Raw genomic sequence first — 22150 nt, 5'->3', positions numbered from 1 at the left:
GGGAAATGCCCATCAACGCCTCCACTTTCTCAGGAAGCTAAGGAAATTCGGCAAGTCCGCTGCTCTCTGCTACCAGAGAATCTCACCAACTTTTACAGATGCACCATAGAAAGCGTTCTTTCTGGTTGTATCACAGCTTGATCTGGGGCTCCTGCTCTGTCCAAGACCACAAGGAACTACAAAAGGTCGTGAATGTAGCCCAATCCATCACGCAAACCAGCCTCCCATCCATTGACTCTGTCTACACTTCCCATTGTCTCAGAAAAGCAGCCAGCATAATTAAGGATCCCAAACACCCCAGACATTCTCTCTTCCACCTTCTTCTGTTGGGAAAAAGATACAAAAGTCTGAGGTCACGTACCAACCGACTCAAGAACAGCTTCTTCCCTGCTGCTGTCAGACTTTTGAATGGTCCTATCATGTATTAAGTTGATCTTTCTCTATACCCTAGCTATGACTGTAACACTACATTCTGCACTCTCTCATTTCCTTCTCTATGAACGGTATGTTTTTTCTGTATAGCGCGCAAGAAACAATACTTTTCACTGTATGTTAATACATGTGACAATAATAAATTAAATCAAATGCATTCTACGGAGTTTCAGAAACTGAGGTGATCTGTCTGAAATGTATAACATTTGGAGAGGGTTTGACATGGTGGATGCTGAGAGGTTGTTTCCCCATGGCTAGGCAGGCTGGAATGAAGGGACACAGCCTCAGATTCAGAGTTTGGCCATTCAGGATTGAAATTAGGAGACATTTCTTAACGCAGAAGACTGAAAATCTTTGGAGTTCTCGACCCAGAAAGCTGTGGATGATCAACCATTGAGATTATTCAAACTGCCAGCCCTGACAGTGTGGCACTCCTTCAGTAGTGAGGGGTTTACTTTTGAAACAAAAACAGAAAATGCTGGAAAATCTCAAGGGGGTCTGACAGCATCTGTGGAGAGAGAATAGAGCCAACGTTTCGAGTCTGGATGACCCTTCGTCAGAGCTGACGAAAGATGGATTGAGATGTCAGTTGGAGTCCCATCTCATTGGTACAGGGATTTAAGCCTCTTTGGATGGTCGGAGAGGGGGTTGGATGGTGACTGATCAAAGAAGGATTTTTTTAAAGTTTAAAAAGTTTACTTATTAGTGTCACAAGTAGGCTTATATTAACACTGGATGGAATTCTATTCACTTAACGTCTTATTACATCTCTTAGGAATGACCGAATGTGTTTGGAGTATAAAAGGCTACTGAAGCTTAATCAGTGAATGTCGTCACGTAAGCAAATGCAGTTATTTTGTGCACAGTAAGATCCCACACTGCACGATGAAACAATTGCCCAGTTAATCTACTTTCTGATGGTGTTGGTTGGTCAGGCCATCAGGAGGACAGCCTATTTTTCCTTTGAATAACATCATGGAATCTCTCGTACCTATCAGTGGAGACGGTCGACATTTAATATCTTATTTGAAGCATTGCCTTGTCAGTAACATAACAGTTCCTTGGGACACAAACAGAAGAAATATTAGCAGGAATTTTATTGTGTCATGGGCATCATAGGCAAGACCATCCTTAACTGCCCTTGAACTGAGTGTCTCACGCGGCCATTTCAGAGGGCAACTAAGAGTCAATCCCATTGCTGTGGGTCTGGAGTCACATGTAGGCCAGACAAGGTAAGGACGGCAGATTTCCTTCCTGAAAGGTGTAGTGGAATTTTATGACAATTTTCAAGTTCACCATTACTGACATTAGTGTTTAAATCCAGAATTATTAATTGAATTCAAATTCCATCAGTTGCCTTGGCGGGATTTGAACCCATGTCCCCAAAGCAACAGCCTGGGTCTCCAGATTACTAGTCAGTGACATTACCACCATCCCACCCTTACCTCAGTCCATTCCACCCATTGAGCCTGCTCCATCATTCAATATTGTGCCCTTAACTTCACTTTCCTGCCTTCTGCCCACCAGAACCCATTCAATCCTGTGTCTATCAACAGAGTTATTCTGGATGGCCCAATAGTGTGTTTTATACTGTATCATATAACACATACAGCACTGAAACAGGCCATTCACCCAACCAATCCATGCAAATGTTTATCCTCAAAGAATGTTTATCATTCACAAGAATGATCCCAGGAAGAAGAGCTTGTCATACGAGGAACGGTTGAGGAGTCTGGGTCTGTGCTCGATGGAGTTTAGAAGGATGAAGGGGGATCTAGTTGAAACTTACAGAATACTGAGAGGCCTGGATAGAGTGGAGGATGTTTCCACCAGTGAGAGAGACTAGAACCAGAGGGCACAACCTCAGAGTGAAGGGATGCTCCTTTAAAACTGAGATGAGGAGGAATTTCTTCAGCCAGAGAGTGGTGAATCTGTGGAACTCATTGCCACAGAGGGCTGTGGAGACCAGGTCATTGAGTGTCTTTAAGACAGAGATAGATAGGTTCTTGATCAATAAGGGGATCAAGGGTTACGTGGAAAAGGCAGGAGAATGGGGATGAGAATCATATCAGCCATGATTGAATGGCAGAGCAGACTCGATGGGCTGAATGGCCTAATTCTGCTCCTATATCTTATGGTCTTATCCTCCACATGAGCTCCTTCCCACCCCTTTTCATATCCTTCTATTCATTTCCCTCTCATGTGTTAATCCATTTCCCCTTAAACACTTCTATGTTATTCGCCCCGCCACTCCCTGTGGTAACGAGTTCCACTTCCTAATTATTCTCTGAGTAAAGATATTTTTCCGGAATTCCCTATTGGATTTGTTAGCTACATTTAGGACTCTGAGTTCTGGCCTCACCCGTAGGTGGAAACACTACCTTCCCGTCTACCCTATCAAACTCTTGAAGACCTCCAACAGGCCATTCCTCGGTCTTCTCTTTGTGAGGGAGAAAAGTGATTCAGCCTGTCCAACCTTTCCTGATAGATAGAAACTGGCAGTTCCGGTGGAATCCTGCTTCATTTTTCCTTGAACCTTCTCCAGTGCCTCTGTACAGTTTTCAGACCGGAACCTGTCTTCTGGTACTGATGTTAAACAGATGTTTTTACAGTCAGGAATTCCAGTTCTCAAGAAACCATGGTTAAAAATATCTTTTTATCAAATAAAGTACAAACTCAATGTATAATTAACCCCTTCTCCAGTTTTTGTTTGTTCTTTCAGAGCTCCAGAAATTGCAGATGATTATACCCAGAATCTGCTGACTGTGGGACAGTGCGGGACATAGTTCATTTTGTGGCCTTAGGGTATTAAAATAAGCCCCCATTACTCGCGGTTCCCCACAGATATCACACAGGACAGTTCTGTTCTTGACAGCTGCGTTCAACTCAAATGTACTTGACTGTGTGTGTTTTTTTCCTTCCCAGGACATAGGAAATCAAAGTAAGAAAGGCTTTGATTGTTCAATAAATGCCAAGGCAATTGAGATACATTTGGACATCCTCCAAAAGTGAGGTCCCTGTTACAAGCGATGTACTTTAATCAGCGGTGAGAACTGCTACAAATGCACGAAGGCGTTTCGTCAAATGGGAACTGTACAGATTAACACAGTTGTTGAACTCTACAGCGATGTGGTGAGATTTTCATTGAATACTCATCAAAGTACGTCCCGCCCGCTTCAGAATTCTTTCACTTCATAAAAAGGCTTAATTGTTTATTGGGTGACCTTTCTTTCATCTCCAGCCTCCAATTTATCTCTGCGTCAACAACCTTTTTTTGTGCCCTTCGCTGTTTTCCCCTTCCTTTCCTTGTTCCTCAAGCACCCAGAAACCCCCGCCCCCATTCCAAACACTCTTCCTTCTTAGTACGTAGAACAGTACGGCACAGGAACAGGCCCTTTGGCCCACGATGTTGTGCCGAACATGAGGCCAAATTAAACTGATCCCTTCTGCCTGCCCTTGCTCCATATCCCTCTATTCCTCACATATTCATGTGCTTATCTAAAAGCCCCTTAAACACCCCTATTGTAACTGCCTCCACCACCACCCCTGGCAGCGCGTTCCAGACACCTGCCACTCTCTGTATAAAAAACGTGCCCCTCACATCTCCTTTGAACTTTCTCCCTCTCACCTTAAGTGCATGCCCCCTAGTATTAGACATTTCAACTCTGGGTAAAAGCTTCTGTCTGTCAGCCTACCTGTGCCTCTCAGAATTTTATAGACTTCTATCAGGTCTCCCCTCAGCCTCCGCCGCTCCAGAGAAAACAACCCTAGTTTGTCCAGCCTCTCCTTATAGCTCATACCCTCTAATCCAGGCAGCTTCCCGGTAAACCTCTTCTGCACCTTCTCCAAAGCCTCCACATCCTTCCTGTAATGTGGTGACCAGAATTGAATGTAATACTCTAAGTGCGGCCTAACCTAAGTTTTATAAAGCTGCAACATGACATCCTGATTCTTGTAACGTCCCGACTAATAAAGGCAAGGTGATAAACCTCACTGTGTTGTAACACCATCTTCAACTCCAACTCATTTTGCCCCCAAAACCATGGCCTGCCTTACCTACCTCCTGATGTGGAGATGTGCTTAAGGTGAGAGGGAGAAAGTTCAAAGGAGATGTGAGGGGCACATTTTTTATACAGAGAGTGGCAGGTGGCTGGAACGCGCTGCCAGGGGTAGTGGAGGCAGTTACAATAGGGGAGTTTAAGAGGCTTTTAGATAAGCACATGATGTGCCTTACCTACCTCCTGCCACCCTTGGCTCAGTGAGTACCTTCTCAAGGCAGGGGCGGTGGGTTGAGGACCCACTCCACAGACCTGAGCACTAAAGCTGACACATGAATTCCAGTGCTGAGGGAGTGCTGTACAGTACTCTCTCTTTCAGATGAGGCCTTGTCCTTTTCCTCAGATGTACAGTAAAGATCCCACGACACTTTCCAAAGAAGAGCAAGGGAGTTCTTCCTGGTAACCCCCATCCAATATTAAGCCTTCAATCGACATCGCAAAACAAAAATCAGGTTATTGCTGTTTGTGGGAGCTTGCTGTGTGTAAATTGACTGCTGTGGTTCCTATAGCACGCCAATGCATGGCAATTTAATTTAAATGACATCCTGATTCTTGTAATGTCATTTAATTGATGTGGAGATGCCGTATTTGCTACCAAATAAACCTGTTGGACTTTAACCTGGTGTTGTGAGACTTCTTAAAGTATTTAATTGGCAGCAAAGTGTTTCTGGAATGTTCTGGGTTTGTGAAAGGCGTGGGGCAAGATTTCCCAGCCTTCTCCGCCGGTGGGATATTCCAGTTCCGCTCGCCGTTCCCTGTCAGCGGTACAGGCAAGTCACGGTGCCTCAATAAACCCTTTACTGGTTCATCTACCTGTTGGTCGCCTCTCATTCTACACCTTCATTTTTGAAACCTAAGTTTTCCATCATTTAATCAATGAATCCTGATTTAATTTCCCCTCTCTTCACACTGTCCTGACAGCTGTTGGTGATATCCAGAGGCAGTAGTAGAGGCGGGTACAATTTTGTCTTTTAAAAGCGTTTAGACAGTTACATGGGTAAGATGGGTATCGAGGGATATGGGCCAAATGTGGGCAATTGGAACTAGCTGAGGGGTTTTAAAAAAAAGGGCAGCATGGACAAGTTGGGCTGAAGGGCCTGTTTCCATGCTGGAAACCTGTATGACTCTATGACTCTATGTGGACTTACACACATCGGCTCCCGTTTGCAGCTGCTTCCCAATCTCAGTGAAGAGAGTTATGGATCGTGCGGAGCAGAGGCCAGGTGCTGGTTTTCATTTGAGGTTTAAAAGAGGAAACTGAGGGAAGAGTGAGGTTGTCAGGCAACTCTTGGGGACGGGGGTGGAGGTAGTGGAGCAGTTCTTGTGCTGCACCTGGTAGTCAGGCTCTGAATAGTATTGGTAGAAGCCTTTGCAGTCGGGGCCCACCTAACCCTGCGCAGTTTTGGTGTCCTTATCTGAGGAAGGATGTCCTTGCTATAGAGGGAGTACAGCGAAGGTTTACCAGGCTGATTCCTGGGAATGGCAGGTCTGTCATATGAGGAGAGACTAAGTCAGTTAGGATTATATTCACTGGAGTTTAGAAGAGTGAGAGGGAATCCGATAGAAACTGATAAAAATTCTAACAGGGTTAGACAGGGTAGATTCAGAAAGAATGGTGAGGGAGTCCAGAACTAGGGGTCCTAGTTTGAGGATAAGGGATAGACCTTTCAGAACTGAGGTGAGGAGAAATTTCTTCACCCAGAGGGTGGTGAATGTGTGGAATTCACTACCACTGAATGTAGTTGAGGCCAAAACGATGTGTGATTTCAAGAAGAAATTAGATATAGCTCTTGGGGCTAAAGGGATCAAGGGATATGGGGGGAAGGGGGGATCAGGATATTGAATTCAATGATCAGCCATGTTCAAAATGAATGGCGGAGTAGGCTTGAAGGGCCAAATAGCTTACTCCTGAATCTAGTTTCGATATTCTATGTTTATATATAACCCACACGTCTTCGGACTGTGGGAGGCAACCGGAACACAAGGAGAAAACCCATGCAGACACGGGAAGAATGTGCAGAATGCACACAGACAGTCACCCAAGGCCAGAATTGAACATAAGAACTAGGAGCAGGGGTAGGCCATCTGGCCCCTCGCGCCTGCTCCGCCATTCAATAAGATCATGGCTGATCTTTTTGTGGACTCAGCTCCACTTGCCCGCCCGCTCACCATAACCCTTAATTCCTTTACTGTTCAAAAATTTATCTATCCTTGCCTTTAAAATCATTCAATGAGGTAGCCTCAACCGCTTCACTGAACAGGGAATTTCACAGATTCACAACCCTTTGTGTGAAGAAGTTCTTCCTCAACTCAGTCCTAAATCTGCTTTCCCTTATTTTGAGGCTATGCCCCCTAGTTCTAGTTTCACCCGCCAGTGGAAACAGCTTCCCTGCTTCTATCTTATCTATTCCCTTCATAATCTTACCTGTTTCTATAAGATCTTCCCTCATTCTTCTGAATTCCAATGAGTGTAGCCCCAGTCTACTCAGTCTCTCCTCATAAGCCAACCCTCTCAACTCCGGAATCAACCTAGTGAATCTCCTCTGCACCCCCTCCAGTGCCAGTATATCCTTTCTCAAGTAAGGAGACCAAAACTGTACTCAGTTTTCCAGGTGTGGCCTCACCAGCACCTTATACAGCTGCAACATAATCTCGCTGTTTTTAAACTCCATCCCTCTAGCAATGAAGGACAAAATTCCATTTGCCTTCTTAATTACCTGCTGCACCTGCAAACCAACTCCTTGAGATTCCTGCACAAGGATACCCAGGTCCCTCTGCACAGCAGCATGCTGCAATTTTTTACCATTTAAATAATAGTCCATTTTGCTGTTATTCCTACCAAAATGGATGACCTCACATTTACCAACATTGTACTCCATCTGCCAGACCCTCGCCCACTCACTTAGACTATCTATATCTCTTTGCAGACTTTCAGCGTCCGCTGCACACTTTGCTCTTCCACCCATCTTAGTGTCATCTGCGAATTTTGACACACTGCACTTGGTCCCCAACTCCAAATCACCTGTGTAAATCGTAAACAATTGCGGTCCCAACACTGATCCCTGAGGCACACCACTAGTCACTGATCGCCAACCAGAAAAACACCCATTTACCCCCACTCTTTGCTTTCTGTTAGTTAACCAATCCTCTATCCATGCTAATACATTACCCGTAACACTGTGCACCTTTATCTTATGTAGCAGTCTTTGGTGCGGCACCTTGTCGAATGCCTTCTGGAAATCCAGAAACACCACATCCACAGGTTCCCCATTCTACACTGCACATGTAATGTTCTCAAAGAATTCCACCAAATTAGTCAAACATGACCTGCCCTTCATGAACCCATGCTGCGTCTTACCAATGGGACAATTTATATCCAGATGTTTCGCTATTTCTTCCTTGATGATAGATTCAAGCATTTTACCTCCTACAGAAGTTAAGCGAACCGGCCTATGGTTACCTGCCTTTTGTCTCCCTCCTTTTTTAAACAGTGGCGTCATATTTGCTGTTTTCCAATCTGCGGGAACCACCCCAGAGTCCAGCGAATTTTGGTAAATTACCACTAGTGCATTTGCTATCTCTCCCGCCATCTCTTTTAGTACCCTGGGATGCATTCCATCAGGACCAGGAGACTTGTCTACCTTTAGCCCCATTAACTTGCCCAACACTACCTCTTTTGTGATAATGATCATTTCTAGGTTCTCACCTGCCATAGCCTTCCTGTCATCAATTTTTGGCACGTTATTTGTGTCTTCCACTGTGAAGACCGACACAAAATACCTGTTCAATGCCTCAGCCATTTTCTCATTTCCAGTTATTACATCCTCCTTCTCGTCCTCTAAAGACCAATGTTTACCTTCGCAACTCTTTTTCGTTTTATATATTTGTCGAAACTTTTGCTATCTGTTTTTATATTCTGAGCGAGTTTACTCTCATCATCCATCTTACTTTTCTTTATGGCTTTTTTTGTGGCTTTCTGCTGACCTTTAAAGATTTTCCAATCCTCTAGGTTCCCACTAAATCTTTGCCACTTTGTGTGCACTTTCTTTCAATTTGATACCTTCCTTTATTTCCTTAGATATCCATGGCTGATTATCTCTTTTTCTACAGTCCTTCCTTATCACTGGTATATACTTTTGCTGAGCACTGTGAAAGATCGCTTTGAAAGTCCTCCACTGTTCCTCAATTGTCCCACCATAAAGTTTTTGCTCCCAGTCTACCTTAGCCAACTCCTCCCTCATCCCTTTATAGTCTCCTTTGTTTAAGCACAAGACACTGGTATTGGATTTTACCTTCTCACGCTCCATCTGTATTTTAAATTCAACCATACTGTGATTGCTTCTTCCAAGAGGATCCCGAACTGCAAGATCATTAATTATTCCCGTCACATTACACAGGACCAGATCTAGGATAGCTTGCTCCCTTGTCGGTTTCATTACATACTGTTCAAGGAAGCTATCGCGGATACATTCTATGAACTCCTCCTCAAGGCTGCCTTGACCGACCTGGTTTGACCAATTGATATGTAGATTAAAATCCCCCATGATAATTGCTGTACCATTTTTACATGCATCAGTTATTTCTTTGTTTATTTCTCGCCCCACCATGATGCCATTATTTGGTGGCCAATAGACTACGCCTATCAGTGACTTTTTCTCCTTACTATTTCTAATTTCCACCCAAATGGATTCAACCTTTTTTCCATCGAACCTATATCATCTCTCACTACTGCCCTGATATCATCCTTAAATATCAGAGCTACACCACCTCCCTTACCTTCCTGTCGGTCCCTCCGAACAGTTTGATACCCCTGGATATTCAACTCCCAGTCGTGACCATCCTGCAACCATGTCTCTGTAATGGCCACCAAATCATACTCGTTCGCAATGATTTGTGCTGTCAACTCATTTACCCTTGTTTCGAATGCTACGAGCATTCAGATAAAGTGCACTTATGCTAGTTTTTGTACCTTCTTTTTGAATTCTAACATTTCCATTAATAACATCTCCTGAGTTCTCCTTCCTTTTAACTTTTTTCCTGATTTTTGATGTAGTTGGAACCTTCTCACCACATTTTATCCTTGCTCCCTCCTTCTCGGACTCCTTACATAGGTTCCCAAGCCCCTGGCATATTAGTTTAAACCCTCCCCAACCGCTCAAGCAAACACTCCCCCAAGGACATCAGTCCCAGTCCTGCCCAGGTGTAACCCGTACAATTTGTACAGGTCCCACCTCCCCCAGAACCGGTCCCAATGCCCCAGGAATCTGAAACCCTCCCCCTGACACCATCTCTTCAGCCATGTATTTATCCGATATATCCTCTCATTTCTACTCTGACTAGCACGTGGCACCGGTAGTAATCCTGAGATCACTACCTTTGAGGTCCGATTTCTTAACTTTCTTTCTTGCTCCCTGTATTCTGCTTTTAGGACCTTTTAGGGTCCCTGAAGCTGTGGGGCAGCAGTGCCAACCCTCATCAGGCGATCTGTTGGGATGTCTGTGTATACAGTATAATTGTATTTGTTGCTTATATCTCTAAACCAACCTATCCAACAGCTCAATATGATTGTCTGGGTGGATTCTGACAGGGAATGTTAAAAGCCTCCAGTATATTACCAAATACTCTATTTTCTTTCAGGCTAGCACCATAGCATTCATCACAAAGCTTCTGAGTTGTGAAGTTCGATCCTAGGCAGCCATGTAGAGTTATTAGACATTGGCTTGCATAGGTGCAGAGGCAATCCATCCAAATGTGGTTCCTATCAAAACCCAACAGGTTGACAAACAAACTTCAGTGAAGGAGATCCAGTATCTCTACTCTATACATCTGGACCAATACATGATTCCAGGTCTTACAATACGTGGTCAACTCTCAATGGTTGCAGGGCACCCATAAGACATAGGAGCAGAATTAGGCCACTCGGCCCATCGAGTCTGCTCTGCCATTCAATCATGGCTGATGTTTTTCTCTCATCCCCATTCTCCTGCCTTTTCCCCATAACCCCTGATCCCCTTATTAATCAAGAACCTATCTATCTCTGTCTTAAAGACACTCAATGACCAGGCCTCCACAGCCCTCTGCAGCAAAGAGTTCCATAGATTCACCACTCTCTGGCTGAAGAAATTCCTCCTCATCTCTGTTTTAAAGAATCGTCCCTTTAGCCTGAGGTTGTGCCCTCTGGTTCTAGTTTTTCCTACTAGTGGAAACATCCTCTCCACGTCCACTCTATCCAGGCCTCGCAGTATCCTGCAAGTTTCAATAAGATCCCCCCTCATCCTTCTAAACTCCAATGAGTACAAACCCAGAGTCCTCAACCATTCCTCATACAACAAGCAGGGGTGGGTTACAAGTGCTGTCCTGCTAGTGTAACTCACATCCTCAAATTAAATGTGGAGAAACTCAAAGCCCGAGCACTCTACCGTTTGGATGCTTGCTGTGTCAAAGCTGGAAATCCCATCGATTCCCAAACCCAACTCCCTCCCCAATTCCTTACCCAAAACATAAATCTCATTGTTGAGAACAGCTGTACTGAAACGATACTTGGAGAACTCCATGGGCCCACATTCTGTCCATTTATCTCTGCCTGGGTTGTATCGGAACATTCTGCTACTGAGTCTATCAGGTTCATCATCCGGATAATCTGTCTGCAGAACAAAAACAACAGACAGCCAGGAAATCAAAAGCACATTAATGGGATCAATATTCCCGGGAATGTAACCTAATTAATCAAACGGGGCACTAGTGTTGATAAATACATACAAGGACCGGCGATAGAAAATGCATTAATTCGTGCCAATTAATACTGGTGGGAACAGTCTGTTCCACTGCCTATCGCAAATGGAAAAGACAACAAAATTGCAGTTCATTAGCAGACAACGCACAGTAAATACAGCCCAGGAATTAGTGGCAAGCCTCAGTTCTCGATTGTTGCCAATAGCGTGGCCATTAGGATACGGCACGGGTGGCACAGTGGTTAGCACTGCTGCCTCACAGCTCCAGGGAGCCGGGTTCGATTCCCAGTTTGTGTCACTGTCTATGTGGCATTTGCATGTTCTCCCCATGTCTGCGTGGGTTTCCTCTGGTTTCCTCCCACAGTCTAAAGATGTGCGGAATAGGTGCATTGGCCATGCTAAATTGCCTCTTAGTGTCCAGGGATGCATAGGTTAGAGGGATTAGCAGGGTAACTATGTGGGGTTATGGGGATAGGGCTTAGGTGAGATTGTTGCGGTGCAGATTTGATGGGCTGAATGGTCTCCTTCTGCACTGTAGGGTTTCTATGATTTGGTCTCTCTCCCTCAGTTTGAATCTATGAATTAGGAGGAGGGGGTAGGCCATTCGGCCCCTCATCCCTCCTCTGCTATTAGATAAGATCATGGCTGATCGGGTTGTGGCTTCAACTCCACTTTCCGGTCTGCCTCCCACAACCCTTGACTCCCTTGTCAATCAGGAATCTGTCTAACTCAGCCTTGAACATTGTCAACGACTCAGCACCCACCACTGTCTGGGGACAATAATTCCAAAGATTCACGACCCTCTGAGAGAAAAGAATTCTCCTCATCTTTTTAAGTGGACGACCTTCTATTTTTAAACTGTTTCCCCTAATTCTAGTCTCGCTTACAATGGGAAACATTCTCTCAGCATCTATCATGTCTGGTCCCCTCAGGGTCTCATATATTTTAATAAGACCACCTTTTAATCTTCTCAATTCCAATGGATACAGGCCCAAACCTGTCCAACCTTTCCCCCAACTCCAGAAATCAGTCGAGTAAACCTTTTCTGACTCAACTTTGATTGCAATTATATCCTATCTTAAATAAGGGGATGTGGAGATGCCAGCATTGGACTGGGGTGAACACAGTAGGAAGTCTCACAACACCAGGTTAAAGTCCAACAGGTTTATTTGTAGCAAACACCACTAGCTTTCGGAACTGGCTGTTCCTTCGTCAGGTGGGTGGGAGTTCTGATCACAAACAGGGCACAAAGACACAAACTCAATTTACATGAATAATGATTGGAATGTGAGTCTTTACAGCTAATCAAGTCTTAAAGGTACAGACAATGTGAGTGGAGAGAGCATTAAGCACAGGTTAAAGAAATGTGTTTTGTTTCCAGACAGGAAAGTTAGTGAGATTTTGCAAGTCCAGGCAAGCTGTGGGGATTACAGATAGTGTGACATGAATCTGACATGAACCCAAGATCCCAGTTGAGGCCGTCCTCATGTGTGCGGAACTTGGCTATCAGTCTCTGCTCAGCCACTCTGCGCTGTCGTGTGTCGTGAAGGCCGCCTTGGAGAACGCTTACCTGAAGATCAGAGGCCGAATGCCCGTGACCGCTGAAGTGTTCCCCAACAGGAAGGAAACAGTCTTGCCTGGTGATTGTCGAGCGGTGTTCATTCATCCGTTGTCGTAGCGTCTGCATGGTCTCCCCAATGTACCATGCCTCGGGACATCCTTTCCTGCAGCGTATCAGGTAGACAACGTTGGCTGAGTTACAAGAGTATGTACCGTGTACCTGGTGGATGGTGTTCTCACGTGAGATGATGGCATCCGTTTCGATGATCCGGCACGTCTTGCAGAGGTTGCTGTGGCAGGGTTGTGTGGTGTCTTGGTCACTGTTCTCCTGAAGGCTGGGTAGTTTGCTATGGACAATGGTGTGTTTGAGGTTGTGCGGTTGTTTGAAGGCAAGAAGTGGGGGTGTGGGGATGGCCTTGGTGAGATGTTCGTCTTCATCGATGACATGTTGAAGGCTCCGGAGAAGATGTCGTAGCCTCTCCGCTTCGGGGACGTACTGGACGACAAAGTGTACTCTGTCCACGTGTCCCGTGTTTGTCTTCTGAGGAGGTCGGTGCGGTTTTTGGCTGTGGCGCGTCGGAACTGTCGATCGATGAGTCGAGCGTCATATCCTGTTCTTATTAGGGCATCTTTCAGCATCTGGAGGTGTCTGTTGCGATCCTCCCCATCTGAGCAGATCCTGTGTACACGGAGGGTTTGTCCGTAGGGGATGGCTTCTTTAACGTGTTCAGGGTGGAAGCTGGAGAAGTGGAAGTGGCCTCTGATCTTCAGGTAAGTGTTCTCCAAGGCAGCCTTCACGACACACGACAGCACAGAGTCGCTGAGCAGAGACTGATAGCCAAGTTCCGCACACATGAGGACGGCCTCAACCGGGATCTTGGGTTCATGTCACACTATCTGTAACCCCCACAACTTGCCTGGACTTGTAAAATCTCACTAACTTTCCTGTCTGGAAACAGTACACATCTCTTTAACCTGTGCTTAGAAACATAGAAAAACTACAGCACAATACAGGCCATTCAGCCCACAAAGTTGTGCTGAACATGTCCCTACCTTAGCGATTACTAGGCTTACCTATAACCCTCTATCTTACTAAGTTCCACGTACTTATCTAAAAGTCTCTTAAAAGACCCTATCGAATCCACCTCCACCATCATTGCTGGCAGCCCATTCCACGCACCCACCACCCTCTGAGTGAAAAACTTATCCCTGACATCTCCTCTGTACCTACTCCCCAGCACCTTAAACCTGTGTCCTCTTGTGGCAACCATTTTAGCCCTGGGAAAAAGACTCTGACTATCCACTCGATCAATACCTCTCAACATCTTATACACCTCTATCAAGTCACCCCTCATCCTTCGTCTCTCCAAGGAGAAAAGGCCGAGCTCCCTCAGCCTATCCTCAAAAGGCATGCTCCCCAACCCAGGCAACATCCTTGTAAATCTTCTTTGCATCCTTTCTATGGCTTCCACATCCTTCCTGTAATGAGGCAACCAGAACTGAGCACAGTACTCCAAGTGTGGTCTGACCAGGGTCTTATATAGCTGCAACATTATCTCATGACTCCTAAACTCAATTCCTCGATTGATGAAGGCCAGTACACCATACGCCTTCTTAACCACACCCTCAACCTGCACAGCTGCTTTGAGCGTCCTATGAACTCGGACCCCAAGATCCTTCTGATCTTCCACTCTGCCAAGAGTCCTACCATTAATATTATATTCCGCCATCCTATTTGACCTGCCAAAATGAACCACCTCACACTTATCTGTGTTGAACTTCATCTGCCACTTCTCCGCCCAGTCTTGCATCCTATCAATGTCTCGCTGCAACTTCTGACATCCCTCCACACTATCCACAACACCTCCAACCTTTGTGTCATCAGCAAACTTATCAACCCATCCCTCCACTTCCTCATCCAGGTCATTTATAAAAATCACAAAGAGTAAGGGTCCCAGAACAGATCCCTGGGGCACTCCACTGGTGACCGACCTCCATGCAGAATATGACCCATCTATAACCACTCTCTGCCTTCTGTGGGCAAGCCAGTTCTGGATCCACAAAGCAATATCCCCTTGGATCCCATGCCCCCTCACTTTCTCAATAAGTCTTGCATGGGGCACCTTATCAAATGCCTTTCTGAAGTCCATATATACCACATGTATTGCTCTTCCTTCATCAATGTGTTTAGTCACATCCTCAAAAAATTCAATCAGGCTCGTAAGGCATGACCTGCCTTTGACAAAGCCATGCTGACTATTCTTAATCATATTATACCTCTCCAAATGTTCATAAATCCTGCCTCTCAGGATCTTCTCCATCAACTTACCAACCACTGAGGTTAGACTCACTGGTCTATAATTTCCAGGGCTATCTCTACTCCCTTTCTTGAATAAAGGAACAACATCCGCAATCCTCCAATCCTCTGGAACCTCTCCCATCTCCATTGATGATGCAAAGATCATCGCCAGAGGCTCAGCAATCTCCTCCCTTGCCTCCCACAGTAGCCTGGGGTACATCCCATCCGGTCCCGGCGACTTATCTAACTTGATGCTTTTCAGAAGCTCCAACACATCCTCTTTCTTAATATCTTAAGAGCTTAATGCTCTCTCCACTCACATTGTCTGTACCTTTAAGACTTGATTAGCTGTAAAGACTCGCATTCCAATCATTATTCATGTAAATTGAGTTTGTGTCTTTGTGCCCAGAACTCCCACCCACCTGGCGAAGGGGAACAGCCAGTTCCGAAAGCTAGTGGCGTTTGCTACAAATAAACCTGTTGGACTTTAACCTGGTGTTGTGAGACTTCTTACTACTTAAATAAGGGGACCCAAACTGTACACAGATTGTGAATCCCTGAGTAATACTGAGCTGGTCAATGCCAGCCAGGGCCGCTGGAGGGCATGCTGCACAGTTAGCCTGAGTGCCATCGGTTAGATTAGGCAGAAAGAGGTGCCCCCTGTCCCAGAAGGAAAACACAGTTCAAACTGACCCAAACGAGCCTGAAGTAGGGAGTATAGTGGCACAGAGGGACCTTGGAGTTCAGGTGCATGATTCTCTAAAGGTGGAGTCACAGGTAGATAGGGCAGTGAAGAAGGCTTTTGGCATGCTGGCCTTCATCAGTCAGGGCGTTGAGTATAGAAGTTGGGAAGTTATGTTGCAGTTGTACAGGGCATAGGTGAGGCCGCACCTGGAGTATTGCGTTCAGTTTTGGTTGTCTTGCTGTAGGAAAGGTGTTATTAAACTGGAGAGAGTGCAGAAGGTATTTACAAGGGGGTTGCCAGGACTCAAGGGACTGAGTTATATAGAGAAGGATTGGACAAGCCAGGACTTTTTTCTTTGGAGTGTAGGAGACTGAGGGGTGATCTTATCATAGAAACCCTACAGTGCAGAAGGAGGCCATTCGGCCCATCGAGTCTGCACCAACCACAATCCCACCCAGGCCCTACCCCCACATATTTTACCCGCTAATCCCTCTAATCTACGCATCCCAGGACTCTAAGGGGCAATTTTTAACCTGGCCAATCAACCTAACCCGCACATCTTTGGACTGTGGGAGGAAACCGGAGCACCCGGAGGAAACCCACGCAGGCATGAGGAGAATGTGCAAACTCCGCACAGACAGTGACCCGAGCCAGGAATCGAACCCGGGACCCTGGAGCTGTGAAGCAGCAGTGCTAACCACTGTGCTACCCTGCCGCCCCTTATAGAGGTGTTTAAGATCATGAGAGGCATGGATAGGGTGAATGCACTCAGTCTTTTTCCCAGGGTTGGGGATTCGAGAACTAGAGGACATAGGTTTAAGTTCAGACGGGAAAGAATTAATGGGAACCCGAAGAGCAACATTTTTACACAGAGGATGGGACGTGTGTGGAATGAGCTGCCGGAGGAAGTGGTTGAGGCAGGGACATTGACAACATTTAAAAGGCATTTGGACAGATACATGGATAGGAAAGGTTTAGAGGGATATGGGCCAAATGCAGGCAAATGGAGTTAGTTTTAGATGGGCATTTTGGTCAGCATGGACCAGTTTGGGCTGAAGGGCCTGTCTCCGTGCCATAGATTCTATGATTCTATGATTCTAACTGGTTTTGTTCAGTCGGCAGCTGGAAGTGACAGATGAACTGGTAATTCTACTGGACTCATTAGAAATCCAGCAGGCACTGCCAGTTTCCGTGTTGGCACCAGAGTTACCTGTGTTCCTCAGCCAAGTGGAGCTGGATTTATATAGCAGCTGCTGTCAATTTCGCTGAAGCTTTTTTCTCAATTACCGACTCTGTCACTCATTTTAATTCCATTAATCTTCAGATCAGCGGCATGGTGGCACAGTGGTTAGCACTGCTGCTGCACAGTGCCAGCGACCCAGATTCGATTCCCGGCTTGGGGTCACTGTCTGCGTGGAGTTTGCACTTTCTCCCCGTGTCTGCGTGGGTTTCCTCCGGGTGCTCCGGTTTCCTCCCACAGTCCCAAAGATAGGTGCATTGGCCACGCTAAATTCTCCCTCAGTGTATCCGAACAGGCGCCGGAGTGTGGCAACTAGGAGATTTTCACAGTAACTTCATTGCAGTGTTAATGTAAGCCTACTTGTGACACTAATAAATAAACTTAAACCTAAAAAAGATTGGGCATTTACCCCTGCCAGGAGTATTTCTCTGGGGTTGCACACTGCCTTGTCAACAAGATGCAGCCATTTCCCCATTTCCCCCATGCACAAACTGACCATCACTTCTCCTCCAGCCCCACAATGCAGCAATGGGCCAGTGTCCCTCTACGTCCCCTATTCCAGCTGTCTGTCCCCAAACCCGCCCACCCCCCACTGGCTATGTCTCTCTCCCTCAGTCCCATGCGCCCATTCCTCCCAATTCTGCCCCTTCCCCTCACCACTATCTTGTCTCATGATTAGTTCCTTGTCTTAGAAGAATGAGGGGAGATCTTATAGAAACAAACAAAATTATGAAGGGAACAGATAAGATAGAAGCAGGGAAGTTGTTTCCACTGGCGGGTGAAATTAGAACTAGGGGGTATGGCCTCAAAATAAGAGGGAGCAGATTTAGGACTGAGTTGAGGAGGAACTTCTTCACACAAAGGGTTGTGAATCTGTGGAATTCCCTGCCCAGTGAAGCAGTTGTGAGGCTACCTCATTGAATGTTTTTAAGGCAAAGAAATGTGAATTTTTGGACAGTAAAGGAATTAAGGGTTATCGTGACTGGGCAGGTAAGTGTCCAAAGATGTGCGGGTTAGGTTGATTGGCCAGGTTAAAAAAAAAAAAATTGCCCCTTAGAGTCCTGGGATGTGTAGGTTAGAGGGATTAGCGGGTAAGTATGTGGGGGTAGGGCCTGGGTGGGATCGTGGTCGGTGCAGACTCGATGGGCCGAATGGCCTCCTTCTGCACTGTAGGGATTCTATGATTTCTATGAAGTGGAACTAAGTCCACAAAAAGATCAGCCATGATCTTATTGGATGTCGGAGCAGGCTCGAGGGACCAGATGGCCTACTCCTGCCCCTAGTTCTTAGGTTCTTATGTTCTTCTGTTCTTAATGAAGTTCCATCCGAGTGCCAGGTAGTTGTTCCATCTATTTTATTTCTATTGCAGAAGGAAGATTAGCAAAAAGTGCATAAGTGAGAATTTCAATGGAGATTTTCACATGTGGAATGTATTTGTACACTCAGATCTTACTGATCTTTGTACATTGCTATGCGGACTGGGTGAATTGATGTATTGTGTTTTATTGGCATGATTCCATCAGAAAGACAATAAGCAGATTGCTTCACGACATTGATTGCGTACTTTGTTTCGATGCCATTGGGATTGGATTCACCCTCGCACCCACCATGTGTTTTGTGAATATCTTGTTGTATAACATGGTTGTATAATTAACACAATTCTCTCCCAGGATTATCAGTGTGAAATAGTGTCCCACACAGCGCTGAGCAACCGGGGTCGGTTCCAAAATGTTTACATCAGCACAGGTCTCATTCAGAGCCACGTAATGTGGCAAAAATGCAACTTAGCATATGTCCATTTTAACACAGGTGGTCACTGCTCCCCCAGCCAGCTCGGTCTGGATGTCATAGAATCATAGAATCCTACAGTGCGGAAGGAGGCCATTCAGCCCATTGAGTCTGCACCAACCACAATCCCACCCAGGCCCTATCCCCGTAACCCCATGCATTTACCCTAGCTAGTCCCCCTGGCATTAAGGGACAATTTAGCATGGCCAATCCACCGAACCTGAACATCTTTGGAGTGTGGGAGGAACCCTGAACACCCAGAGGAAACGCACGCAGACACGGGGAGAATGTGCAGACTCCGCACAGACAGTGACCTAAGCCAGGAATTGAACCCGGGTCCCTGGCGCTGTGGGGCTAACCACTGTGACACCGTGCCACCCCACAGGGAAACCACCTGTGCAGATCCACAGATACATCCTGTTTCCTGATCCTGGAATGGGCCAGTGTTTTGCATCAACTGGTTTTTAATAATCATGAAGGAATGACTTTGAAATGTCAAGATGATTTGTAGCTATCTAATTGGTTGGTTGCCAGATAAAACAAGAGAGTTATTTCTCTGCGTAGTTTCAGCTCAGTGCTGAGGTGGACAAAAAAACACCCCATCCTTCTGCATTCTGGGATAACCGTGAGCCACTTCAGCCCCAGCAAAGGTACAGTCCCTTCTATAAGACCATAAGACATAGGAGCAGAATTAGGCCACTCGGCCCATCGAGTCTGCTCTGCCATTCAATCATGGCTGATATTTTTCTCATCCCCATTCTCCTGCCTTTTCCCCATAACCCCTGATCCCCTTATTAATCAAGAACCTATCTATCTCTGTCTTAAAGACACTCAATGACCTGGCCTCCACAACTTTCTGCTTCAAAAAGTTCCACAGATTCACCACTCTCTGGCTGAAGAAATTCCTCCTCATCTCTGTTTTAAAGGATCGTCCCCTTAGCCTGAGGTTGTACCCTCTGGTTCTAGTTTTTCCTACGAGTGGAAACATCCTCTCCACGTCCATTCTATCCAGGCCTCGCAGTATCCTGTAAGTTTCAATACGATCCCCCCCTCATCCTTCTAAACTCCAGCGAGTACAGACCCCGAGTCCTCAACCGTTCTAGATAAAGCTGTCACTTCCTGAGGAAGGCCTCCCTGCCACCTCTGCCAGGATTTCATGGTCACTCCCCTCTTTCTCCTTCGGGCTAAGCATTGCGCAACGGTATTGTCTCATTTATGGTGAGCTTGCAAACTCACCCATCATTAAAACAGCTACTTGCCGGCATAAGAACATAAGAACATAAGAAATAGGAGCAGGAGTAGGCCATCTAGCCCCTCGAGCCTGCCCCGCCATTCAATAAGATCATGGCTGATCAGTGAATCAGTTCCACTTACCCGCCTGCTCCCCATAACCCTTAATTCCCCTACCGATCAGGAATCCATCTATCCGTGACTTAAACATATTCAACAAGGTAGCCTCCATCACTTCAGTGGGCAGAGAATTCCAGAAATTCACCACCCTCTGAGAGAAGAAGTTCCTCCTCAACTCTGTCCTAAACTGACCCCCCCTTTATTTTGAGGCTGTGCCCTCTAGTTCTGGTTTCCTTTCTATGTGGAAAGAATCTCTCCACTTCTACCCTATCCAGCCCCTTCATTATCTTATATGCCTCTATAAGATCACCCCTCAGCCTTCTAAACTCCAACGAGTACAAACCTAATCTGCTCAATCTCTCCTCATAATCTACACCCCTCATCTCCGGTATCAACCTGATGAACCAATCAAGCCTTCCAATCTTGTGTCACACCAATGGGAATTAATATTGGCGCTGAACCCAATTGCTAAAGAGTGGAATGCACAAGACAGTCCTCAGTTCACCAGAGACATCGAGGTGAGTGCACTTGCCTTTATTAGCCAAGGCATAGAATATAGGAGCAGGGAGGTTATGGTGGAGCTGTATAAAACACTGGTTAGGCCACAGCTAGAGCACTGTGTGCGGTTCTAGTGGCCAGACTATAGGAAGGATGTGATTGCACTGGAGAGGATGCAGAGGAGATTCACCAGGATGTTGCCTGGACTGGAACGTCTCAGCAATGAAGAGAGGCTGGTTAGACTGGGGTTGTTTTCCTTAGAGCAGAGAAAGCTGAGGGAAACCTGATTGAGGTGTACAAAATTATGAGGGACATAGATGGGGCAGATAGGAAGAAACTTTTCCCCTTAGCAGAGGGGTCAATAACCAGGGGGGCAAAGATTTAAGGAAGGGGCAGGAGATTTAGAGGGGATTTGAGGAAAACCTTTTCACCCAGAGGGTGGTGGGAATCTGGAACTCGCTGCCTGAAACGGTGTTGGAGGCAGGAACCCTCACAACATTTAAGAAGCATTTAGCATCTGAAGTATCCAAAAGATGTGCTGGTTAGGGTGCATTGGCCATGCTAAATTCTCCCTCAATGTACCTGAACAGACGCTGGAGTGTGGCGACTAGGGGATTTTCACAGTAACTTCATTGCAGTGTTAATGTAAGCCTACTTGTGACACTAATGAATAAACTTTAAACTTTAAAAAGCTTTAGGTGAGCACTTAAAACGCCATAGCATACAAGGCTATGGACCAAATGATGGAAAATAGGATTAGAAAAGAGAGGTGCTTGATGGCTGGAGCAGACATGATGGGCCGAAGGGCCACTTTCTGTGCTTTGTGACTCTATGACTGGCAATCTGGTTCCTTCCTCTATCTCCACGCCAGGCTGTTCTTCATGGACAGCACCTTGGTGCTGGACCCATGGACATTCCTGTGTCACTGAATCAGATCAGTACTGTGCCTGGGGTTGGGGAGTACAGGGATGTCCATCCACCCAGTGCCACACAGCAGTGTCGACGTGGACAGGATTGTGCTGCGGGACTCACTCAGCCACCTCATTGTCTGAACCCTTTATAAGGCAGGTCCAGGACTGGGCCTGCTGAACTGTAGTCCCAGGCAGGGACTAGTGTGTGTACACCACAGCAGTGGTTTTACTTTGCATTCCGTAATAAATTATGTTCTTTTCCAGTCGGGCTTTCTGAGTTATTGCAGAGGGAAGACTGAGAGGAGGGAAACTGGACCCTGACAAAGCTGCAAGAAAAGCTCACAAGGAAAGGGTTCAAAGGAATCCCGCATCGTTTACTGGAAGGGGATGGATGAAGACACCAGAGGCAGTGAGTAGAGGTCCATGGGTGGAATGGGCACTTCGCAGGTGATGGGCTCAGAGCGGGAGGTGAGACTGGTTGAACCAAGGAACAGATTACTTTTTGAGACTGCTAGCCTTTTTCCTCTGGGTTGTTGACATCTAGCTTGTACATAATAAATGAGGTTCCAAGAGAAGAATCTGGTGTGGGATATTGCTG

At 46.1% G+C, this 22150-nt stretch overlaps 1 protein-coding gene across 2 annotated transcripts in view; it reads right to left on the bottom strand.

The window, feature by feature from the left end:
• The window catches only part of kbtbd12 (kelch repeat and BTB (POZ) domain containing 12), a 60402-nt gene that overhangs the window by 12846 nt on the left and 25406 nt on the right, over window positions 1–22150 (bottom strand). For both annotated transcript variants that reach the window (XM_078209980.1, XM_078209981.1), the window contains one exon: window positions 10984–11134. In XM_078209980.1, the coding sequence (XP_078066106.1) occupies window positions 10984–11134 (151 nt within the window). The remainder of the gene's footprint in view (window positions 1–10983; window positions 11135–22150) is intronic.

This window comes from Mustelus asterias, chromosome 3, assembly GCF_964213995.1.
Source record: "Mustelus asterias chromosome 3, sMusAst1.hap1.1, whole genome shotgun sequence".
NCBI classification, from domain to species: domain Eukaryota; kingdom Metazoa; phylum Chordata; class Chondrichthyes; order Carcharhiniformes; family Triakidae; genus Mustelus; species Mustelus asterias.
This window is presented reverse-complemented; position numbering and strand designations above follow the sequence as displayed.